The 24,372-nt window shown below is 37.7% G+C and overlaps 5 protein-coding genes and 1 pseudogene across 9 annotated transcripts; 2 read left to right on the top strand and 4 right to left on the bottom strand.

Moving 5' to 3' along the window:
* On the top strand, nucleotides 1,291-4,278 carry LOC18784765 (cyclic nucleotide-gated ion channel 1). The gene is made up of 7 exons (XM_007218963.2): nucleotides 1,291-1,685; nucleotides 1,783-2,194; nucleotides 2,294-2,488; nucleotides 2,568-2,863; nucleotides 2,986-3,097; nucleotides 3,227-3,478; nucleotides 3,589-4,278. The coding sequence occupies exons 1-7, from the start codon at nucleotides 1,648-1,650 to the stop codon at nucleotides 4,045-4,047; spliced, it is 1,764 nt and encodes a 587-aa protein (XP_007219025.2). The 5' UTR covers nucleotides 1,291-1,647; the 3' UTR covers nucleotides 4,048-4,278.
* Nucleotides 4,356-9,062, bottom strand: LOC18785691 (spermine synthase). Of its 5 annotated transcripts, XM_020558050.1 has the most exons (12): nucleotides 8,699-8,775; nucleotides 8,480-8,569; nucleotides 7,294-7,514; nucleotides 7,114-7,158; nucleotides 6,520-6,596; nucleotides 6,291-6,413; nucleotides 5,856-5,960; nucleotides 5,683-5,755; nucleotides 5,495-5,566; nucleotides 5,144-5,339; nucleotides 4,921-5,050; nucleotides 4,360-4,759 (listed from the first exon to the last, which is right to left on the bottom strand). In XM_020558050.1, the coding sequence occupies exons 3-12, from the start codon at nucleotides 7,481-7,483 to the stop codon at nucleotides 4,670-4,672; spliced, it is 1,101 nt and encodes a 366-aa protein (XP_020413639.1). In that variant the 5' UTR covers nucleotides 7,484-7,514; nucleotides 8,480-8,569; nucleotides 8,699-8,775; the 3' UTR covers nucleotides 4,360-4,669. The 5 variants fall into 5 exon arrangements, with proteins under 5 accessions (XP_020413638.1, XP_020413639.1, XP_020413641.1 ...); XM_020558049.1 differs by lacking the exons at nucleotides 8,480-8,569; nucleotides 8,699-8,775 and adding an exon at nucleotides 8,780-9,062 and having other exon boundaries at nucleotides 4,356-4,759; XM_020558052.1 differs by lacking the exons at nucleotides 8,480-8,569; nucleotides 8,699-8,775 and adding an exon at nucleotides 8,280-8,301.
* On the bottom strand, nucleotides 12,129-14,295 carry LOC18785692 (probable protein phosphatase 2C 51). Its single transcript, XM_007219080.2, has 3 exons — nucleotides 13,374-14,295; nucleotides 12,704-12,809; nucleotides 12,129-12,619 (listed from the first exon to the last, which is right to left on the bottom strand). The coding sequence occupies exons 1-3, from the start codon at nucleotides 14,139-14,141 to the stop codon at nucleotides 12,312-12,314; spliced, it is 1,182 nt and encodes a 393-aa protein (XP_007219142.2). The 5' UTR covers nucleotides 14,142-14,295; the 3' UTR covers nucleotides 12,129-12,311.
* LOC18786618 (LEAF RUST 10 DISEASE-RESISTANCE LOCUS RECEPTOR-LIKE PROTEIN KINASE-like 2.2) lies at nucleotides 15,357-18,107 on the bottom strand. Its single transcript, XM_020557463.1, has 4 exons — nucleotides 17,190-18,107; nucleotides 17,015-17,059; nucleotides 16,813-16,923; nucleotides 15,357-16,684 (listed from the first exon to the last, which is right to left on the bottom strand). The coding sequence occupies exons 1-4, from the start codon at nucleotides 18,103-18,105 to the stop codon at nucleotides 15,357-15,359; spliced, it is 2,400 nt and encodes a 799-aa protein (XP_020413052.1). The 5' UTR covers nucleotides 18,106-18,107.
* On the top strand, nucleotides 18,373-20,515 carry LOC109947453 (annotated as a pseudogene).
* On the bottom strand, nucleotides 20,894-23,529 carry LOC18785199 (putative RING-H2 finger protein ATL21B). The gene is made up of 2 exons (XM_020558048.1): nucleotides 22,546-23,529; nucleotides 20,894-21,472 (listed from the first exon to the last, which is right to left on the bottom strand). The coding sequence occupies exons 1-2, from the start codon at nucleotides 23,339-23,341 to the stop codon at nucleotides 21,072-21,074; spliced, it is 1,197 nt and encodes a 398-aa protein (XP_020413637.1). The 5' UTR covers nucleotides 23,342-23,529; the 3' UTR covers nucleotides 20,894-21,071.

The following is a 24,372-nucleotide window of genomic DNA, read 5'->3' as shown; positions in this document are numbered from 1 at the left end:
TATCGCCGCGCGGCTATACTGGGGCTTTGTTTTCATGCAAAGTGTATAGCCGCGCGGCTATACGATTTTGACACGTGGTGAAGCGGGCTCAGACTCCAGGCGGGTCTTTTTTTTAAAAAATAAATAGTATAGCCGGGCGGCTATACTTGCGGTTTTTTTTGTAAAAAAGCGTATAGCCGTCCGGCTATACTATTTTTGACACGTGGCCTAGCGGGCGCAAGTCTCCAGGCGGGTCTCCCCTTTTTTATATAAATCGTATAGCCGACCGGCTATACTCGAGTTTTTTTTTTTATATATCACATAAAAAACAGAGTGCGCCTATACTAGTTTTTATTAGAAATAGTATAGCCGTGCGGCCGTACTCTGTGTTGCTTTTTTTAATAAAACAAGTATAGCCGCGCGGCTTCACGGGAGTCATTTGTTTATAGATATTTGTTTCTTTACATATACTGTGATCTTTACAAACGGGGCCTTGGGGAAGAACTGAAGTCGAAGATCCTGCATGCCCATCTCCCTCTTTCTCATCAATTCTTTCTTGATTAGTAAAGATTAACTGGTCTTAAATTTGGGCTTCATATATATCACTCCAGAATAATATTAATAATGAATGAGTTAAAAATTTGTAAGACAGGTGGGGTTATGGGAGTGATTGACTTTAACTCCCCAACAAAGAAAAAAACGAAAGATCAACTACCACAAGTTTTTATACATTGACGCACGCGACGAAGTTAATTGACTAAGATCTTAGTCAATCAACAACTTGCAAGTTTGATGACGCGGAATACAGTATTATTCAATTCCCACTTTACTAGTACTGGAATACAGTTTTTATTTTCCAGTTGCTGATTTGTCAGCTGTCACCTTGAAAAAAATTAGCAACTAGCAAAAACTATGCGAAAAGAAAACCCCGTCTCTCCCAATATCACTTGTGTAAAAAAAATAAAAACTACAAAGGCAATTGGGAAAAGACTAAGAACGGATTGGCAAAGAATTAACTATAAAATATTAAGGCAAGTCTCTGATTTTATTTCCTAATTATATTATTGCATGTTGAGTTGAGCTGATACTAATTGTATAACATAATATTGTAGCAACTTTGGTGGGTCCACCTCCCAAGTTAACAACTTGTTATGCCCAAAAATAATGAAATGCCAATGATTGTCAATATTTTAGTAATGAATTTAAAATTGTAAGACAGCTTAGCTATGGAGTTTGATTGGCTTTATATCCACAGCAAAAGAAGAAGAAGAGAATAGCAACTTGCAAGATTAAGTTTGACTCCCTCCTTATTAATCAAGAAGAACAATTTGAACCTAAATTATGCATTTATTCCTCCATCGGTTGTTGCATTTGTCACCTTTGTCAACTACACCTAGCAACTGGCAAATTAAAAATGATAATCGATGTATGCTAGGATAATTGCAACTCTTTCTTGAGGAAGGAAGGACTTGGACAAGTTCTTCGTCAACGACTACTACAAACAAGACTCCACTTATATATACACTTTGCCCTGGTCTTTTTATTCCACCCCATCTCTTTATAATTGAACACTCTTCTCTTCCATATTGCAAATCATTTGCTTTCAATTCTTGTTCAGAAGCTAAATAGTTTGATACATATCCTCTCAAACATAAAGAGGTTTAAATTATGAGTAACTTGTATGATCAGCCCACCATTCAAGTAAGGTTAGTTTCTCCGCCGATCGGGGTCTCAATTCTTTTATGACATAAATTTGTTATGTTATGTTTTTGTTCCCCTTTCTGATTTGCATTTTCGTTTCAGCTTAACACCTTACACTTTGGGCAGTATTCAACTTGGAGGAGCTTCAGAAAGGTCGAGATTTGACAAACTTGTTGCAAATATTCCATTATGGAACCAAATATTTGTAATTTCATGTGTGATTGCAGTCTCATTGGACCCTTTGTTCTTCTACATTCCATTCATCAATGAAGATCTCAAGTGCCTTGGAATGGACAAAAATTTGAAGGTTGTGGCACTTGTTTTGCGGTCCCTCTTGGATATCACTTTCATAGTGCATATTATATGTCAAATTCGACAAGCCTTCAAAACTGTGAACTCCAAGCTACAAACAACCCGAAACTCCGGTTGGGAATCCAAAGCTAAGGCAGTTGCTCGGAATCTTTCATGGCGCTCTGTTGTTACTGACGTTCTTGCTCTTCTTCCCATCCCACAAGTAAGACGATTAAAAGTTAACTTTTAACTATAGTTTTTGGGTGTAAATTTATATCTAGTTAGCTAGGTTTAACTAGGCTTATATGTTTTGTATATTCAGGTTCTTTTAGTGAATGTTTTTTTCAAAATGAGAGGCTCTGGATATTTGGATAATAGAAAGATTCTAAGTTTCCTTCTTCTTGCGCAATATCTTCCAAGAATTTATCGAATTCACCTCTCCTCTAAGAAACTTACACAAACCGGACTATGGGCCAAAGGTGCATTCAACTTTTTTCTATACATACTCGCTAGTCATGTAAGTTTTTCTTCTCCATGGTCAATTTGCATAGGATTTAATTTTAAAGTAAGTAAGTAATTAATATGTTGTCTATTAGGTGCTCGGAGCTTATTGGTATTTTTTTTCTATTCAACGGGAGACATCATGCTGGCATCGGGCATGTGTGAAGCGTAGCATATCATGCATGGATACTTTTTACTGTGACGACCCTCCCACAACCCCCAGAAATACCGAGTTTCTAAAAGAGTTGTGTCCTATAAATTTTCCACCAAATGCTACACCGCCATTTGATTTTGGAATGTTTCTTGATTCACTTCAATCTGGAAACACGGCGACATTGAATTTTCCATTGAAGTTCTTTTACTCGTTTTGGTGGGGACTACGAAATTTAAGGTGTGCACAATGAGCAGTAGAAATTTTATATATCTTGTTTTGTCGAGCAATAATTAAGCTGAAAACGTTGTTTTGTTTATAACCTTGTTGTTCTTGATCATCCTTGAATTGATTTTTTGCAGTAACTTTGGTACAAATCTCACAACGAGTACGTATGTGTGGGAAAACTTGTTTGCAATTCTTATTTCCATCATTGGCTTGCTGCTATTTTTATATCTCATAGGAAATGTGCAGGTTGGTATAATTATATATGAATCTCTCAATTATACATAAATATATGTGCCTTGTCGCTAGGATTTGAGGAGTTGGTCGATGAAGCTAGCTAACCTAATTGTTTGTCTGTTTGTTTGTTGTGAAACGTAGACATTTATGCAGTTGGCCACTACAAAATCGGAGGAGACAAGACAGAAGATTATTAAGAAAGAGCAAGCGATAGAAGCGTGGATGGTCAAAAATGATCTCCCTGAAGATATGAAGAATGAAATCAAGAACAACATAAGACAACAATTGGAAGAAAACATAGATGCTGCTGATCTGGAGAACCTGTTCTCTATTCTTCCTTGGAATATCAGGAAATCTCTAAAGCGTTTTCTCTGCATGAGTACGCTAAGGAAAGTATGTTCCTCACTCAGTACCCCTCTCTCGCCCTCCATATATATATATATATATGGATGAACTAAGTGATGTAATTAAGGTATAACTAATAAAGCTAATATGCACAATAGGTACCAATGCTTAAAGGCATGGATGAAAAGGTGTTGAAAATGATTTGCGACTATCTGAAGCCAGTTATGTACCCCGAGAACAGCTTAGTTGTTCGAATGGGACAACCACTTGATCGGATGCTCTTCATTACAGAAGGTTCGATATGGACGTACATGCCGGGTGGAATGCCGACCAACTCGGTTAAGACAAAAGGTGGGTTTTATGGAGAAGAACTTCTCAAGTGGGCATCATCTTCGTCACCAAAACTTCCCATCTCCACCCAAAATGTGCAATGCCATACCAAGGTGGAAGGCTTTGTATTGATGTCTAAGGACTTGACTAGTGTCGTCTCCAAATGCCAACTCTGGTGGAATACAAATGATTCTCATCAGGGACAGGGACAGGTACAGCCCGCTACAGCAGCGGGTGGTGCTGAGAACTCCACTCCAAGAATCAGGTATATCATGCATCCTCACTAGTTCCCTTGGAGATCGATCGTATTTTGGCATCCACTTCTTTTTGGTACACAGTTTTTTTTTTTTCTTATGAACAACAGTTTCACTTTTGCTGTGTTATAGTAGACAAGTCATCTTGTAACCAAAATGTGCTCTTTCACTTTTTGTTCAGTACTGTACGACATTAGCCAAAGGTTTTTCTGTGGCCTGTGAACAATGAAGACCACCCTTTGATGGCCTACTGGGCCTGGCCTAGCTTATTTGTTGGCCCACGGGGCCTGTAAACAAATTACGAACACAATGAAAGAGAAAGGAAAGAAGGAAAAAGAAAATAGCTATGATAAATCAATAACTTAACGACTGATTCATAATTATTCCATCACCACCTGAGCAGATTAACAATAACACATACTGTCAAAGGGATATTCATATAAGGTCATCCACAAATAATTATTGGAGGACGTTGAAATCCGACCAAATGCTCCTCTCGAGGCAGAGAGTTCATGAACCCCCATCTCATCTACACTTAAAAATAAAAAAGTAATAATTAACCTATCTTCTATTTCTTCCATGTGCTACTACTCACTTTGACTATCAGGCAAATGAAGCAACGGGTGCTGCTACTAATAACTACTCCTCAGCCGATTCATCTTGGCAAGGTTGAGGTTGAAGAATGGCACAGAGCGCTCACCTCCCTCCTCAAGAAAGGAGGCAAGGCAAAGGCAGCTGAGTGCATCTGCCAAACAAACAACACTGTTATTTTGCTTTACAATAATTTTGAAACATTCAGATTTAGCAAAATATGGCTGAGAATCTTGCATATCTAAGCAACACCAAAAGATAGCAGCAATATACCAGAATTCTGTGTAAGATGAAATTAGAAAAGATGGCTCCTACCTCGGAGTTATAGAACCTAAGCTCTCTCTTATGTTTGAGAGCTCCTTCTAACTTCTCAATGGAATTGACTGGATTTTTGAAATCAACAGGAGGCCCCTCCGTTGAGCACAACAGAAAGCCTATCACACCACTGCATGACAAGCAATCTCAGGAGTAAGAAAATGATTTCAAGATATAAAGGCAGAGAGTAGATTAACACGAGAAACAAAAAGAACAGTGTTACCTTGGATACGTAGGAACACTCGCCCATGCATAATTGACAGATCCCTTGAATGTTTCACGACAAACAGAGATCATATCTTGAATAAGATGCGTATGGAGCCACATACTCTCCGCCATGTTACAGAGAACACCACCAGGCCTTAATGCTCTAGCTATTGTCTCAAAAAATGGTTTCTCTACAAGCTCTTGAGCAGGACCTGCATAAAAAGGAAACCGTACATTTAAAGAATAGTATCTAAAACCTTAAGATCATAAAAGTTTCATACTCCATATTGAGATCAAGACTAAGCGAGGAAGAGAGAGGGGGACACACGGACAGTAAGCAGAAAGAAACATGCCTTCCATAACGTACCTACAGGGTCTGATGAATCAACAATTACAGCATCATACTTCCCTTTAGGCGCATGCCTCAGGAATTCAGTAGCTGTCATGTAATAAAAACGAGATATGATTGAGACGACCAGGCAGCCAAATACAACGTCAATTTAACTTAACCTTTTGATAAAACATAGAGAAGCAAATAGTAATTATTAAACCTACCATCACCAATATGAAGGTGGACACGTGGGTCCTGAAATCCAACAGCTAACTGAGGGAAAAACTTCTTAGACACCTAGAAAAGAAAGAAACAACAAACAAACAAACATAATCAGCCAGTCAGCACAGATTTCTTTACAAACTTAAAACCCAGAGGGATACATTACACCACTTACATCTACAACCATCTTATCTATCTCACATATGTCAATATGCTCAACAGAAGGATGGCGAGAAACCTCCCTAAGAACCCCACCATCACCACCACCAACAACCAGAACCTGCGTCAACAATGTTATAAAACTTTGCATTGTAACGCAATAAGAAATCAATAACAACACAAATTACTGATGGCATGAAAGCTGCCCAATTCCATCACTATATTCCTAAGCCACAAAAGTTTACTAAAGAGCCATCACCAGGTTGTAACCAAGTCAAATTATTATAACTATGTGCCCCTTGAATTTCATGGTATCATTAATGCCAACAATTGGATTTCGATCCAACTGTAGTAACCATGTGTTTTCATGGTCACTGGTTCTAATCAAGAGATTCAAGACTCTACACACACACAAAATCACAAACATGATGGATGGATAATGTAAAATTACTGTCTTGGGGGAAGGAATTGAACAAAGAGGTAGAAGAGCTATCATCTCCTGGTATGCACATTCATCTTTCTCACTCAGCTGGATAATGCCATCAAGAACAAGCACTTTTCCATAAGTTGAGGACTGCATAAAATGGAATCACGTCATTGATAAGAAAATTAAGATTAATAGAGGGAACACAAGTGATATAAACAACCAAATGTAACTATCCAAGACAAGAATCCCAAACCTCAAAAACCAAAATCTCTTGGAACTCTGATTTTCCCTTGTACAGAATCTTCTCTACTTTCAGTGAATGAGCTTCACCTATAAAAAAAAAATTAAAAAAAATGAACATCAAACAAAAAATAAACGCATAGAAACTATTTCAAGTTAGAGATGAAGGTTTTTTTTTTCAAAAACAAGTTCCATTAATAGGAAACATCGTAAACGAAGCAAAATACTATGAATAGTGAGGAAAGGGCGAGAAAAAATTATTGCCAAAGCTTCAGCAAGTTACCAGAGAAATTTTCAGAGCATAGAGTTGTCAATACAAGATATCACTTAAGCAAAAAAGGTTTCTCAGTTCCATTTTCTTTCCTGATTACAGGAAAACAGTGTAAATTTCACAATGGGTTCCTCTAATGTGCAAGTTTTCCTAAATTTATACCGACAATGAAAAAAATCACAAAATGAGCAAGACGTCGTGACCCTCAGGAAAGCACATGACAAAAGGGAACTTAAATCTCAATCCACTAGTGGAAAACTGGAACGTGTGTGTCAAGTACATAGACTACAAATGAGAACATGAAATATGTAGTGTAGATGCATGCCAGTTGCCTACCAGGCCACATTGGGTTGTTGAAATAAACCTTCTTACTAGCCTTCTCTGCAATTAAAAAGAAGAGAAAACAAAGGGGGTCAATGATCTCAACCTGCCTGGAACAACTAACAAGACTATGTACTAGTTTGCTGTTTAGGAAACAGAAGACTTAAAAAGGTGAAAAAAATTATAGATAATGACCAGAGCGAGACTGGGATTCTGAGAACCACCCAGAAACAACAGTAGAATGACATTTTGCCTCGGCCTCAGGGGCAGAAGCCCTAGCCTTCAAGCAACAAGAAGGGATGGCCTTCTCTGAACCATTCCCGTTACTCGCCTTCCCATCCATAGTCTTCTGGCATTCCAAACCTCTTCCTGCGCCGCCCTCCATATATTATCTTTTTCTTCTCCGTCTCCAGTCTCTAACAATCAATAGATATTCATAAGGGAAAAGAAAATATCCACACACCAAAGAGAAAAAAAACATCTTTGAGAATCAAAAACGACTTTTCACACAAGCATAAACGCACTCAAGTTGCACCAGCTTAAAGCATCTATGTTATACAATAAGATTAATCCAGACAATGAGACCATAGTTTTGTTCTACAACAAAGGGGGAAAAAAGCGACATACCAGAAGAACATTCACAGAAACGATTCCAAGCAAAGGAGTTTAATTTAAATCCACATTCATAATTAAAAGTGGAAAGTTGAAATCTTTTTGCTAAAGTAAGCTTGATTTGCAAATGAATCTTAACTGAGAACACGCTAGGCTTAAAACCATAATCAATGCAAGATCTTTACCATTTCAGTATCTAAATTGAACAAAATCATATCAAACCAAACAGGCCATTTTATCTGCCACTTAGATCATGAGCTAAACATGTCAATCACGCAAGAAAACAAAGATTGCACCCCCATCACAAGAAAGAAAGAATCATCTGAGATCTATTTAATTCATTAAAGAGCATGGGCCCCAAATAGTATTTTTATAAACGGAACTAAATTTCTGGTTTATACAATTTCCAGCATTACCTCCTCAACAAAGAAAAATATATTATTTTTAAACTTTCCAGTCAAACACCGCAGAGTAAAGTACTGACCACCGTCAGGACAAATAAAAAAAGTTAACCATCGAGAAAAACCCCACAAACAGTAAACCTTATCATTCAAATCCTCTGTACCTACCAGTACCAAAAACAAGAAACGGCATTCAAAGAAAAAGAAATTGATATATAAGTCCACTTATTCATCGCACCAATCCCTTCTGAAATTCTGTTTGGCTGCCGAGCAACCGTTCGAAAAAAGAAGCATACGCTTCCACTTTTTCAACAATTAACACATAGTGAAGTTTTGGTAACACTTCGCGATAAAGAAATGGAACATACTCGATTTTCTTGGCCACGATTTTCCCGGGAAACAAACGGAAGGACTAGGGTTTTAAGTCATTGACAAAAGAGGGTCCCAAGAGAGCGACTCTGTTTCGACAAATTAGGAAAATTAATTTTAAAAATCAAAAATCAAAAAAGAGAGAATAAAACCCACATTATTTTCTTAAGAACTTGCAGAGGGGAAAAGATTACGAAGAAATAAAGAGGGAAACGTACAGCAGATAGACGTAGAGAGAGAAGCAGAAACACAGAGAGAGAGAGAGAGAGAGAGAATAAAAAGAGAAGGATTGATCTTGCCTGAGGTTGATGACAAATTGGGTTTTCGTGAGGCCTCAAGTGAGCGGGAAACGAGAAACAGTATAAATTGTATAAATAGACGCACACTCACACACTCTCCGTCTATGAAGTCTCTCGATATATCTTTCCTCTGCCTCTCTCTCTGGTTTTCCTTTGCTGCCTTATTTCGGTTTGGACGAGAACGCCAGTACAGACCAAAAATATATATATACTACTTTTATATTTTTTTTCCTTAAAAAAGAAAAAGAAAATGTAATTACTTTTTACATCCTGATTCCTGAAGAAAAGTCACCATGATGCAATTAAAAGGAAAATTTCGAGTAAGAATTTATAAGGTCTTCTAATTTCAGCTATTATCGCATATGATATATTAGAAAAATAACTTCTTCTTTTTTATAACATTTAACCCATTAACATATCCAGTGGATGGCTGACATTAAAATTTCTTAACAAAATTCTTTCTCGGAGAAACTTCCATAAAGGATTAATAATCAAATTACAATTTAATAATATGATATGCTATCAAGCAAGTATTTTTCTTTCGAATGCCGAAATGTAAACGTATTTCTTTTTTTTCAATGGTGGAATAGATTTTAAATTTAAATCATTCTTCATTTTAAAAAATAAAAATAAAAAACACTATATAATGCTAGGTAATCAAAATATTATTATTACAATTTGTTATGGTATGTTCTACCAATTAGGACATATACAAATTACATTATTAATTGGAGTAAGGCAAACTAAGAAAATGGCAAATCAATTGGGTTAGGCTAAAACATGTGATGTGAGGCGTACGCTTGTGTGCAATAATTTTTTAATAACTTCCTTGCCAAGCCACTGTACACTGAGGAATTTCTATAGTTTAGCCACGACATAATTTCCATTCTATTTACATTCAACTTAATCATTGAAAACGAGGAAAAATAGGTCGAAATTAGATAATGATTTCAAATTTTGAACTTTTTGGGATTACCCCTCCTTTTGGTTGGAATTTTTCTACATTAAATCATTAATATGGTGTGTTACATGTTCAAGCCAACTTTATGCTCTCTTTTTTCGAGAAAATGACATCATCACGTGTCAACTTTATCTTCCCCATACCACACACGTTTTTATGATAATCATGAAACTATACTTTTTAGGGTAAAAGATGGTGGTGACATGGTATCATATCATCTATGAATCCTTTGCTCTTTTATAGTTGGTTGTACAGTTTGGTTTGGTTTTTCCCAATTGACACCACGAGAGCTCAGCTGAGCCACAAGTTCACCGATCGTGTGTGTATTTTGGGTAACAAGAAAAATCTTTGATGATCCACTCTTCTTTAGGTAAAAGGATTTCTAAAAGTACAAACCCGATATGTATATATATATTTACCTGCAATGCAAGCTATATGTCAAGTAAATTTGCATATTTTTGCATCTCTGCAATGCAATGCAAGGGAGAGAAACTTCAAACTAAACTAAATATGTTTCGTCTACATCAATCAATCTATAACTGTGATCACATTTATGTGTCGGCAGTCAGGATTCTAGTTTTTATTCATGCACATGCTTGTGTCACTGTTCGGCTGTTCGTTTCTATATATATATATATATATATATGGCTTCATTTTCATGACTTTGATGATCATCAATTTCGTGGCCCCATTTTTTACAATTGAGTTTCCATCAATTGTACCGGGCGGACACCATTGTTTTCGCCAAGTAAAACATCACTTTCATACATATGTACAAATTGTGGAGCAGTGCTTGAGTCCTCGAACAATGCTTGAACTCGGAACCCCCTTTCACGGCGGGTGCGGTTGTTGGTTATTTTTATGTTCCTCCTACTAGTGTTTATTTTGCCATGTGGTTTGTGATTGTTGATAGCTCTTGATTTGAAACCCAACGTCTGGATGTCAAATGTTCAGTGGTCTCTTTCACGGATCAATTCCAAGTTAGTTACACGTTTTTCTTTTTGAAAATTGCCCTCGCCTTTTTGGATTTGTATCCATTCAGAAAAGCACAATTTGGTTTGTTAGGTTACGCCATCCATCAAATGTATTAGAGCATAGCTTCAATTATAAGACACAACCAATTACCAACTTAATTGCTTTTCATTGGCAGACCAAAACATGAACACGTGTCTTAAAGAAAAAGCCCTAGCAAACCACCGAATGATAAAAGCTGTCTTGGTTCACCCAAAAAAAAAAAAAAGCTGTCTTGGCAATTTGGCAAACTACGTCACCAAACGTTGAAAATAATAACAATGGCTAGTCACAGTTTCACGACGCGTGTCCTAGTATCAATTACAGACTCAAAGACTTTAGTTTGCTTCAACCTTTAGAAACTTAGAAAGTTATTCCAACATATATGCTTTTTCTAGAATTCTGTTTATTTTAATTAGTGATGTGACAAATCTTAATAGAATCGGGAATTTTATTAGATAATGATGCGGGGAAATCCAATTAATCCGCATATATAACTACTCGTTGAAAAAGAGATAACAAGGAAAAAGTATTCAAATAACACGTGGCACAATATTGAAAGGATTGAAGAATATTATTTTTATTTAAACAAAGTACTGAAATGTGATGGAGATGCGATGCATCATGCATGCATGTAGAATACAAAAGGGTTGTTTGGCACTTGTTCTCAATCAATATAGTAAGTATGTTCAAGTATTAATGTTATAAGTCAATGATGGTTGCTTCAGTTGGTAAGGTTGGTGTATTGTGTGTAGTTTTATTAGTGCTTGAGTTTCGTTGTTAGCAGTCCATATTGATTTACGATCTGTAATTTCTCTTACATAAAAATAAATAGTGGTGGCACTTGAGTAAGTTCTTTCAACTCGAGATTGCGAGTATTTCCTGACGCTGACGGTGAAAGTAGCCAATCTCCTCCTAAACTTTTGCTCATGAAAAAAAAAAAACAGTATTAATGTTATAAAGCTAGCTTATCAAAATCTCATATCATAATATTATTCCCTAATCTCGAAATGCATCTGTGTGTTGCCTTCGGGCCGGCCCATTGTTTTTAAGAAAAATGCAAAATTCATCTCACTACTTTAACAAAAGCAAGAGGGGAACTGATCTCCTGAATAGAAAAACTACATTTGGTTTCTCAATTTCAATAATGTCCTAACATAAACACACATGTGCAAAGAGGATATTATTGTTTTGTTATTTATAATAAATCACGCTATGTCAGTTCTATCCCTATATGATACAAATTTTTCTGCCTGTTAGGCCTTTTCTTCTTTCTTCTTTTTTTTCTTTTTTTTTTATAAATATTATATGAGGTTGGTTGCTAGTCAATCAAGAAATAAGTAGAACTAAAAAATTAAAAAAAAAAGAAAAAAGAAAAAAAGAAGTAAGTATTTTGAAGATATTATACATTCCATCGAAAATAATGAAGCATATATATAGGTCCACACAGGAAAAAGCGCTCGCATTTCCAATTAAAACGAATAATAAAGGGGTAAAGAATATGAGCTTATGAAATATATACATATAGCCTCTATTTACTATAAAATAAAAAAAGTAGCGCTAGCTCGTTTTTGATAGGGCGACAACAATCACACTGATGTTATCTTTGCTTCCCCGAGCCATAGCTAGATCAGCCAAGACAGCTGCTGCCTCAGACGTAGTGTGACTTTGGACATGATCCTCCCCATGTATGGAAATTCTCCTTATTTTTCCATCAAGGCACTTGTTCACAACCCTACACGCCACCTCGTTCGATATAACATCCCACAGCCCATCACTGGCAAGGATGAGGAATTCATCCTCCTCAGTTCGTTTTGTCACCGTCACCTCTGGTTTTGATATCACATATGGTCTCATGTATTTGTCACCTGCACCATTTCAATATATATCATTAAATCAGTAAAAGGGTACAATTAATTTCAAATGCGTACCCAAATTATATATATACTTACCAATGGATCTGGAAGTGGCAAGCACCCCGAGAACACGGTTTCCATTCCAATTGATGACTTTTCCACCCGCAGCTTCAATTCTCTTCAACTCATCCACTCTGTCAGGCTATACATATATTATATACTTATTAGTATAACAAAGTTAATTCTCTTGCGCGCTCATCTATATATATATATGACACTCCTCAAGTATATTCTTGCTAGCTAGCTAGCTGCATTGCCACATACGAGAGCCAAATGGCTTCAGATCATCGAACACTATAGGGAGACAAACACTTGTCCTTCTAAAATTTTCTTCAACATATATCTTTTGGCCTCAAATGCCTTTATGTATGTATATAGGACTTAAATTCAATTTAACCATACACAATATTTTCTGTATTTTCCTCATGAATTTCTGTGTGTGTCAATATACAATTAATATTTCCCTTCATCAACCAGCTAGCTTAATTTGTAATTAAACACTCCAAATCAATTGAGATGAGCTGCAGAATCATATCGTGGTAAGAGACATTACGTTAGGTATAAATTCCGTTCATGCGTTAATGAAGATTCAATAAATTTTAACTACTTTACTTATACATTAATATGAACAAATTACTTTTGTCAAAAAGAACAAATTACAAAGATAGAAATTAAACTACAAAACGACGGAAGGAGTAACGGTTACCTTATGGTCACTAGACAAGGCCAAGGCAACACCACCTCTCGACAAAACAGCCCTACAATCACCGCAATTCCCCACCACCACCTGATCCTCCGTCACCACCGCCACCACCGCCGTAGCCCCAACCGTCCTGGCCGCCGCAATCCCGCTCACCTCCTCATCCATTTTACCAAAACACCCCTCCATCACCCTCTCCCAATCCCAATCCACCGGATCTTTCTTATTATTATTATTACTACTGTTATTAATCCGTTCCAGTTCCACTGCCTCCGCCACCACCTCATGCATCCTATCTCTGCAAGCCCTCGCCACGTCAGCCCCACCGTGCCCGTCATACACCCCAAAGAAGTCAAACTTCCCACGTGATCCGTTCACCGCAAACCCTACCTCCGCTCTTACTGCATCTTCCATCACCTTCCTCCTCCCCTGCACCGAAACGACGCCGTACGTACCCCTTCCCAACCTTTCCAAACTCTCACCACCACTCGTTTTCCGTCTCTCGTCTGATCCGGAACCGGAACTACTCGACAAGACGATGTCGTTTTCTGTAGACGAAAATGACACAGACAAAACCTTAACCGGAACACCAACATCTTTCTGTTCTCTCTTCAACTCCGAAGAGCCGTATTCCTTGTGGCCGCCGGTGATCTCCACCTCGACCTTCGTTTGACACGTGTACTTCAGTCGCCGTACTTTGAGTCGCTTTCTGCTGCCGTTCTTGGTTTCGATGACGAAGCTCTGTCGTCTCATCTCGCCGCCCGACTCTAACATCAAGTGAAGGCTTCTTCTTCTTCAACCTCCCTCCAGCCTCTCTGCCTCAGATATGCACCGAAGAGCTGAGCGACAAGCGACCTTCTAGTAATGAAGGAGACGTAAGCAAGCTTCGCATCTCAGCCGTTGAAATGTTTTTTGCCGTTGGATGCGCGCCAGACGTGGTTACAGAGACCACTGACTTGGATTTTGATAGAGAGAGACGTGGACGGTGAAGATGCGGTCCCGGACACGTGGAGCGAAGTATGTTTGGGTATTGATTCGGATTGGTGGAAGATTTTTGTGCAGGTGGGGGCTCACTTGCGGTCTCCTCTAGAAATGAGTACGTGGCGGTTCGTCAGGCAATGCGGTGGTGAGTTGCTCTTTTACTTTTCCACAGTATGTTTCGGTTCTCTGACAAGAATGTTGACTTGTGAAAAATGTGGCGACACGTGTCGGAGTTGGACCTCGTACCTTGTGTTGTTGCCGATTATTGTGTCGGGCTTGGAGAGTTAAATATTTAGTAAGGGATAAAAACTATTATTAATTCCCGTGTAGAGGGGTTAGAAGAAAAAAATATCTTAGCTTTGCGGGGGGAACACAACACATGGGCACATCTATCTATACGGCTAGATCGCTATTGGTGAAAATCAAAAGCATGGTGGTCGCCAAATAATTTAAATTTTTTTTTTTTTTGGGTCGAATGGTCGCCAAATAATTGTTGTGTTGTTTAATGAAGTAGGGCAATCTTTTAAGATAGAAGTTGTAAGCAAATATCTTTTTCACATTTAATAAATTAAATAACTTTTTACAAATAGATCCATTTTTATATGATATTTTATAAAAAAAGTCTTTGAAGTTTAATACTTTACAAAAACTTCATGCTATATTTTTAAATGAAAAGAATTATAACACACGAAAAAGTAATGAGAAAATAACAAGTAGCTAGTTGATTACTGTTTTTTCCAAATAAGTTCTTTAAAGATTTTTATATAAATTGTCATTGTTAGAATGATTCCATATATAATTCCTTATATTTTGGTTTGTGGTAGTTAATCGCTATCAATAATTGTTTGCAAAAAAAAATCATGCATTCATCAATCACGTGTCCTTTTCACGGAAGGGCAGCTTTTGATGACAAAAATTGGCCATGATGAATGAGTGCTTGTGTCCTTTTCAAGGAATCACAATCTAGTGACGAATCGATCGACTTTGCTCTCGATTTTGTCTTGACAATTATAGATGGGTGGATGCATGTAAAACAAATGTAACCCTAGGCCCATCTATTTTGGGCTTTTGGGCTGTGGAATTCGGATCAAAACAAGTCCATGTTTTAGAAAGAGAAACCTCATTCTTAATCTTATGAAAGAAAATAAGAAAACAAACTAGTTGCCCTTCCCTTGACATACACTCACTCAATTGTGAATTTGCACCTGCAATCAAATTGATTGCTGTAGATTCTGATGCAGGTGCATTACTTGAAGTGCCCTCCCCAACATTCTCTAATGGCGTTTCTTGTGGATATAAGAAGGGTTTTGGAGGCATTTGGAGGCTCTCGATTTCTCCTCCAAGCATCTCTACCACTTTATCCATTGAAGGACGTTCGCTAGGCTTCATTTGTATGCACCACAATGCTACTATGATCATCTTCCTTATGATTTTATTTTCCTCCTCAGTGGCATCTCCCATGTTTATGTCATTTCCTTCACTCAATTGGTCATAAACCCACGTCGGAAAGTAGATTTGACTCGAATGCTCTATGCTTGCATTTAAATTCTTCCTTCTTCCAGCTGTTTCCATCAATAACATTCCAAAACTATATACATCAGCCTTGTATGAAACACCTCCAATGTTTTTATAAAATAACTCGGGAGCTATGTATCCTATGGTTCCTCTTGCTGCAGTCAAAGACACAATGCTATTCTCTAATGGGCATAGCCTTGCTAACCCAAAATCAGAAACTTTGGGAGTAAAATTCTCATCTAGAAGAATGTTATGAGGCTTGATGTCAAAGTGCAAAATTTGCATGTCACATCCTTGATGGAGATATTCAATACCACGAGCCACTCCGAGCGCTATTTGAAACATTTTCTCATAACTTAAGGAGATAAGTACTCCTGATCCTGATTGAGAAAATATATATTTTTCAAGTGATCCGTTGGGCATGAAATCATATATAAGAGCACGTTTTGAACCATCAACAGAAAAGCCAATAAGTTGTACCACGTTAACATGGTGAATTCTTCCGATTGTAGCAACTTCGTTGATAAATTCTTGGCCATTAGCTTTGGACTTACCCAACATCTTGACGGCTACAAAATGACCGCTACGGAGTTTTGCCTTGTATACAGTGCCATAGCCTCCTTCACCCAATTTATCCTTGAAACCTTTGGTCATTTTTTTGATGTCCGAGTAAGAATACCTCATTGGCATGAGATTATAATTGCTCTGCAGAAACTCTTCTATATTGTCGTACATGGACAAGTGTCTCCTTCGCCATTTGTATATCAGTAACCCAGCTAGACAGGGATAGCCAAATAAAAACTTTGCTGCTTGGTAAAGTCCTGTTTGGCCATATGGTCATGTTTGTAAAATCGAATATTTCAAAATCGGCTCATATGATGACTTTGTGTTTCAACGATCAACAAGACAAACAATATACATATATGTAAATATATAAATAGTCTCTTACCGAGGTAACTGATTAAACAGAGCAGAAGCCGAGATGGATAATTTTCCCAATAATTCATAAAGCCACGCTGCTCAAGGTTGAAGAAAGAATATAGAGGGGCGATAAGTCTTTCTGCAACACAAGTCATGTAGAAATATTCGATCTAATTCAGGTTTTATGATAATGGAAACTGGTTTATCTGGGAGGAAGGAGAGACACTTACCTAATTTAATGAGTATGGACATTATGACCTTCTTGTACCAAACTTCTACATCATTGCAAAAGAGTACAAACAACAATATTAGCATATTGAATAGAAGAAAAAGAAAAGTTGATTGATCTTACTGCAGGCTCCTTCTATTTATTTGTTTGTCAGAAAGAAAATAGAATAGGTGTACCTGGATGTCTCCCATGCCGCCCCAAGCAGTCGTTGATGTCACCCACACATATTGCGCAATTTGGTAAGCACCATCGTTCTTCAACCCATGAGAGTTGGAAGCCCTGCGCCATTAGATTATATATGGCTTCACATGAGCTCAAATAGTCGTCTGAATCTGATCTTGAAGTTGAGGCCATAACCATTTGTGTTATTTTGCAGGTCTCCCCAAGATCCAGTGAACTTATGAAGCCATTCATGCCAACCATGAAATAAGAATACATGCTTATTAAATTACTAGTATTGGAAATATTGGAAGAAGAGGAGCATGGAGCTGTTTCAACAAAACCAGAAAAGTTCATTGGTTTTGCACAGTTGAGAGAAACTATAGGCACTATGAATTCTTCATCTTCTTCTCGGTTGTAACCATTGTAGTAGTTACCTTCTAAAGTGGTATAAGGATCTCCATAACTAAAGTTGAAGCTGGTTAAAGAGTGAGTTGGGTTGGAGAAGTAGTACTTGTTGTCTTTCTTCTTCTTCTTCTGATCAACAACACCAGCATCCACAAGTCGGATGGTGAAGTTGTTGTAATGGATAGCCCGCACGTAATACTTTCCTGAATACAAGTATAATATTGTCATACATGTACTAGTAGTATTTGTCTCACAAGATAGCTCATACGTTTGGTTGCCACAGTGTGGAGGATCTCCTTTTATTCGAAATGGAGAGCTTATGTTGATATTACCACAAGAAAGGGTGCAATCAGAATTCGTTTGTGAATGAATTAATAGAGGAAGAAGGAGGACGAGGAGGAGCAGGAGATGGAGACTTCGGTTAGACATATTGGTGAGGGGATGGTAGTGGGGAGCCTGCCATGGCCAATTTAATATAAGCTCCTTCAAAGAAAAAATATATATATTTATGGAATAAAACTGCATGAGATGAGACAAAAACTAGGTCCAGCCATATCGTGATCATGCATGATTAACAATTAATTAACACAGGGAAGCCATTTTCAATCGGTAAGTTCGTGGAAGCAGCAGTAGTATACGTACTGATCCATGGATCTTACTGGTATATACGTATTATAATTTATTAAAGCAATTTACATCTTTATTTATAATCCAATGATCATAGCAGATGACAAGACAACTCCCGTATGCAATTATCAGTTTTTTTCTTCTTCTCATAATTACTAGAAAGAAATGGTTTTGATAAAATATTTCGTATGCTGGTTGCTCATACTCATAGTAGCAGAAGTAGATCATCATGTTCTGGTACATGGTGCCGGCGCAGTAGTAGGCCTCGGAGATTGCGCAGAAACAAGATGTAAACACGACGGACCAGACATATCCGATTCCCATTCCGACTCAAAGACAGGCAGCCAATCCATTGTGGTTACAAGGGCTTTGATCTATCATGCACCAATGACAACCAAACTGTGCTCGAGATGATGATCATGCCGTCATCGTCCTCAGCTAATCATGATAAGCAGCATGTCTTGGTTAAAAAGATTAACTACACAACTCAGGAAATTGAAATACATTACCAAATTGGTTGCCCGCCGGGGCAGATTTTTTACCTCAATTTATCTTCTTCTCCCTTTGAATTTGAAGACTTTAATTATACCTTATTCAGTTGTCCATCATCTGTACCATATATATCGTCCGGAACTTCTTATGATTGTCTGACGAAACTGAGCCCTTGCCTTGGAAATATTAATAACCAGACTAATTATTATGCGATGCTTGGTGGATATTGTTCCATTAGTAGAATGCCCCTGGAGTCTTGTACCAAGGTGCTTGACTACACATCAGTTCCAGATCTGTTTACCATCAAACAGGCCAATATTCTGAAGCTGCTCTGGTTCATACCTGATTGTCGACGTTGCGAAGATTTGGGCAAGGCATGTAGATTCAAGGATGAATTTTATTCCACACAAAAAAATCACACTGAAACTCAATGTTACGTGCTCAAAGGTATGCATATGATCTAGCTAAGCTAACATGAAAAAATATATATATAATTCAGGATTGATCAATCAACATATATAAGTACTAATTCTTTCGATGGTAAACAACTTTTACAGGTCCTAAACGTCCAAGGGCAACGTTAAGGATATTAGGTAAGTTATGTGTAAGCTTTTTGCTTTTTCTGTCTTGCTTCTTTTTTCTTTTTTCTTTTTTGGAGAGGGCTGGGGGATGTGTGCTCTGAAGGAGACAATTAAGACACTAATTAATTAATTTTTTGTAGGTATTTGTGCACTTTCAGTGGTTGCTATAGTAACAGGGATTGTAATCTGTTATGTCTATAGCTCTACCAAAACAGAGAAGGAAAGCCAGCTGAGAATCGAAAGATTTCTGGATGATTACAGAGCTCTCAAGCCAAGCAGATACTCTTATGCTGATATTAAGAGGATGACAAACAAATTTAAGGACAAGTTGGGCCAAGGGGACTATGGAACAGTGTTCAAAGGAAAGCTTTCCTCTGAATTACTTGTTGCTGTGAAAATCCTGAGCAACTCAAATGAAAAAGCAGGGGAGGATTTCATCAATGAAGTTGGAACAATGGGTCGAATCCACCATGTCAATGTGGTCCGCTTGGTTGGCTTCTGCGCCGACGGATTTATACGAGCTCTTGTCTATGATTTCTTACCAAATGGTTCACTGCAAAATTTCATATCATCATCAGCAGCAGCAGCAGATCATATGAGCAGAAATGATAACTCTAATTTCCTTGGTTGGGATAAGTTGCAAGATATTGCTTTAGGTATAGCCAAAGGAATTGAATATCTTCACCAAGGGTGTGACCAGCAAATTCTCCAGTTTGACATCAAGCCCCACAATGTCTTGCTGGATCAGAATTTTACCCCAAAAGTTTGTGATTTTGGTCTAGCCAAGTTGTGCTCTAAGGATCAAAGTGCAATATCCATGACCACAGCAAGGGGGACCATGGGCTACATTGCGCCCGAAGTCTTCTCTGGAAACTTTGGAAATGTGTCCCATAAGTCGGATGTCTATAGTTTTGGAACGCTGTTGCTTGAAATAGTTGGGGGAAGAAAGAATTTTAAAGTTGCAGAGGACAACGAATCGAGTACGAGCCAAGTCTACTTCCCAAAATGGATCTATAAACTTTTAGAACAAGATCAGGAGGACCTACGGATCCATATTGAGGACGAAGGAGATGTTAAAATTGCAAGGAAGCTTGCAATTGTGGGTCTTTGGTGCATCCAATGGTACCCACTAGACCGTCCTTCCATGAAAATTGTTGTTCAAATGTTGGAAAGACAAGATGACAAGTTAATCATGCCTCCCAATCCTTTTGCCTCTACTTCGAATTAAATGAGAATTATTGTATTTCTTATGTTGTTGGAACACTCTTTTAACTTTTTTGTTCAGTTTTAGAATTTTCCGTCCTTCTTGAGCTCAGCGTATGGATCAAATCGAAACGAAAGGATATATTAATAAATAAAAAAGGAGGCTACAAAGGATACAAAACAAGGGGAACAGAACAGACGACGAACCATAGACTACGCAGGTCTGGTGAATTATTGATGATTAAGAATTCATCTAATACTAATCTTTGTTTTTAATGTCTCTGTTAAGGAAAAAGATAATTGTTGAGTTGAAAATTTCTTATGGTCTTCGGCACCTCAATCACGTCCTTTATTTTGTATATTTGAAAATTATTAAAGATAAATAAAAACGAAGTTACAATCAATATTAATTTTAAAAAGAGTTGGTGCTCCTTTTATTTTTATTTGATTACTTTCTTAATCAACTTGCATTCACACACACAAAACAAAAACAAAAACAAAAAAAGAATTATGTACAATTTTAGGGAAAAAGAAAGGGCACAAGATTTGGCAGAAAAATGCTATGAAACATCCATTGTGAGGTTGGTGTCATGGTGGAGAATTCCTACAAATAGGGCAGGTAGCATTCATTTGAAGCCATTCATCAATGCAGTCAGCATGGAAGCAATGTTGGCATTTGGGTATGGTCTTCAATGTCTCCTTGGGCCGGTACTCCGACAAGCATATCGGGCACGTGTTATCGTCGGGCTTTGGTAGTCGCCGGCTTTCGCCAAGGATGATTTTCGGGTAGGCCTCGAGCCTGGGCCTATCGAGGCCCATAACGACAGTGGGCTGTGGAGCCACTATGGAATTAAATTCCGGCAGAGTTCTGCGTCCCCTTGTGAAAGACTTGACCTTGCTACATACACAACATAAAAGCCCCAAAATGCACAAGATTGCTGGCACTCCAACACCCACAGTAATGGCATACCGGGCGCTCCTTGGAATTCCTGAATTAGCAATTCGGATTTACATTAGATTCCAAAGTGAAAACAGAGTTTAGTGGCGTGCATGCAAGTTGAACCGATATTTAAGCCCAAATTAAGTACTTGATGGAAAGATTAAACCATGATTGACATCTGTGGTAAAGTGTGTTGACCCCAAAAAAAGTCAACCACAACGAAAGCTATGATATGATGGAACATGATTGCAGTGTGGAAAGCGTTGAGCGCACTTCAACAGAGGAAGAACTGAAAGCTCTAAGAGCATTCATAATGGGCTCCTTAAATCATCTCTTTAGACAAATTTTAGATAGGAATTGGAAAAATATAACTCCAACAATGCTCCTTATCCATCTCTTAAAATAGGAGGACGATCTCCTAAACATGAGGAGAGAGAAAGAAGTTAAAGAACTCATAGTGGCTCCCTATAATTTAATGATGCTTTATTTTATGAGTATTTTAAACATTTAATTAATGCTAACAATTTATATATATATATATATTAAAGATGGACCAATTAAAAAAGAGTTATAGCATTTATGACTTCCTAAACTAGAGAGTACGATTTGAGTTAAAATTTTATAGAGAGCTCCTAAAATAACTTTTATACGATTTGAGTTCAATTTTAACTAAAAAATAGATAGCATGATTGTAGATGCTCTAATTACTCCAGAAATCAACTTTGGGCGCATTTGGTTTGCTTAGTAAATTAAAACCAGATTAATATTGTTGACTAGTCCCATTAAATTAGTACATAAATATCACCTAAATGTCAATTCAAAGAAATTTGTATGCTTACTTACAAACATTATATTCTTTCCATTCAACTCTTTTATCATTTTACTACTGTTCCATGATTCCATCAAACAACATGTGAATCAATCTCAACATGAGAATCAATCTCAACATGAAATTTCATAAGATTCACAAAAGCAAAGACTCCAACTCTAACTGTAGATGTTGGGAATAAATGTTTTACCACTAAAACTATAACTCGAAACACCAAACATGAATTCAACTACTTATTCATGAGATTAGGAGATTAGGAGCGTGTAATATTGAAGTTATGATATTAATATTACCTCGTTGAGGAAGGTTTGAGCAAACAACTTGGTGACTTGAATTGGTCTTGAACCCACACTGGCCACCACGCGCCGCGCACCTGCCGCACCCGGGCATGTCCCACGTCAGCCGGAGATGATCAGTCAGGTCCGACGACATAACCTCGTCGTACAACGGAACATCAACCGGAACAACAAAGGTACCAGTTCGATTGCATGTGGGCGAAGACGACAAATAATCAATCACCTTGGTAGAAGTGGTAGCAAAAACTGTGTACGTAGAACCGCTGAGGCAAGCAATTGGGTTGAGCTTGTACTTCAAATAATCCAGCGAGCAATTGAAGAACGTGAAGGTTTCGTTTGTCACGCCGTGAAATGGAGAGCCCGAGAGGTTGAGCGTCAGAATTCGCTGCGGGAGGCAGTTGTTTGGATCGTTGATCCATATTTGTTGTTCCGCATAGTCTATGCCTTGGATAGTGAAATCTCCGGAATATGGGAAGTTGAGGATTGTTTGGTTGGTGATGTCACAGGATAGTTCAAACCCCGGATAAGTACATGACTGTGGCTGGCTTTTTGTTATCCCGAAGGGGAATTTAATGTTTGGCTCGCCCTTGAAGCAAACATCCTCCTGCAAGCAATTTTCTGAGGAGCTGCTGCTGCTGCTGCTTGCAAGGTATGAGAATGACAAGAAGAAGAGAAAGGAGGAGAAGATGGCTATGAAAATATTCATTTTTTTGCTACTTGGAATAGCAGGCACAATTGCTACACTTCCAATTCCAATTCCAATGTATATATCGCATCTGGCATGAGTTTGCATTTGACTTTATAGAATAAAGGCCAAGTCTTCATTCACTTTTGTTTACTAAACTATATAAATATGGAAGGCCAATCAGCCATCAAAGGGAAAGGCAGAGATGTATTGGTTGTGAGTGGAATTTGTGGGCATTATCTATCTCACTGCAGCAATCTTGCTAGCTAGTAAGACCTGTTCAAAAATGTTTGCAGGATGGTCAATTCATGTGGAAATTACAAGATGGCTTCTAATTTCAAACCAAAAAACAAAAACTTGTATTGTTGTTTTTTTTGTCACATATATTAAAGATAAGATAAGAGAGAGAGAGAGAGAGAGTTAGGCCTATAAGGGCTGCCGGGATTATGATATTTGACATTTCAACTTTGCATACTAATACTATACTCAATTTAAAACCAATTAAGCCTTGAATTATTGATTTTTACAACATATATTAATATTCTGGTAGATAATGGCTGCTGCCATTTGTGATATGTGACATTTGGAATTGACTTGCTCCCACTACTACTAGAGAGAGAATAACGATTCAATGCTATTGCATGGAGCACCCAAGCACAACTTACTGTGCCATCCCATCAGTTCCAAATCGATATTTTTTATTTTTTCAAACACTTTAAATATATACAGTGTATATAAACGACTAACGCTAAAATTTATCTTACAGTGTATATACAAAAATAACAATACAACAAGTAGTAGGGTGTTATGAGTTTGGGAGTAAATCTTCCATAAATGCAGAGTTGAGAGAGATGTTGTCGTAACTTTGATTGTCAAATCACTAATAAACAATCTTCAACCTATTTTGCGTCATCTTGAGGCATGCACAGATTTGATAGGGTCAGCTATTCAATTCAAAGTATTATAATAGTAGAGAATAGAGATCGCCAGGGGCCAAATTGCATTGATCAACATATATGGCACCCAACAATCCGTTTGCTGGTTTATGTCAAAATTGATTGGATCATTCGGAAAATCAACGGTTGTTGTTTGTCCAAAAATACGGGGCCCACTTGTGTGAAATTTGGGCATTGGCTAAC

The sequence above is a fragment of the Prunus persica genome, chromosome G2 (assembly GCF_000346465.2).
Source record: "Prunus persica cultivar Lovell chromosome G2, Prunus_persica_NCBIv2, whole genome shotgun sequence".
NCBI classification, from domain to species: domain Eukaryota; kingdom Viridiplantae; phylum Streptophyta; class Magnoliopsida; order Rosales; family Rosaceae; genus Prunus; species Prunus persica.
The sequence above is the reverse complement of the archived record's forward strand: the minus strand, read 5'-3'. Positions and strand labels throughout refer to the sequence as shown.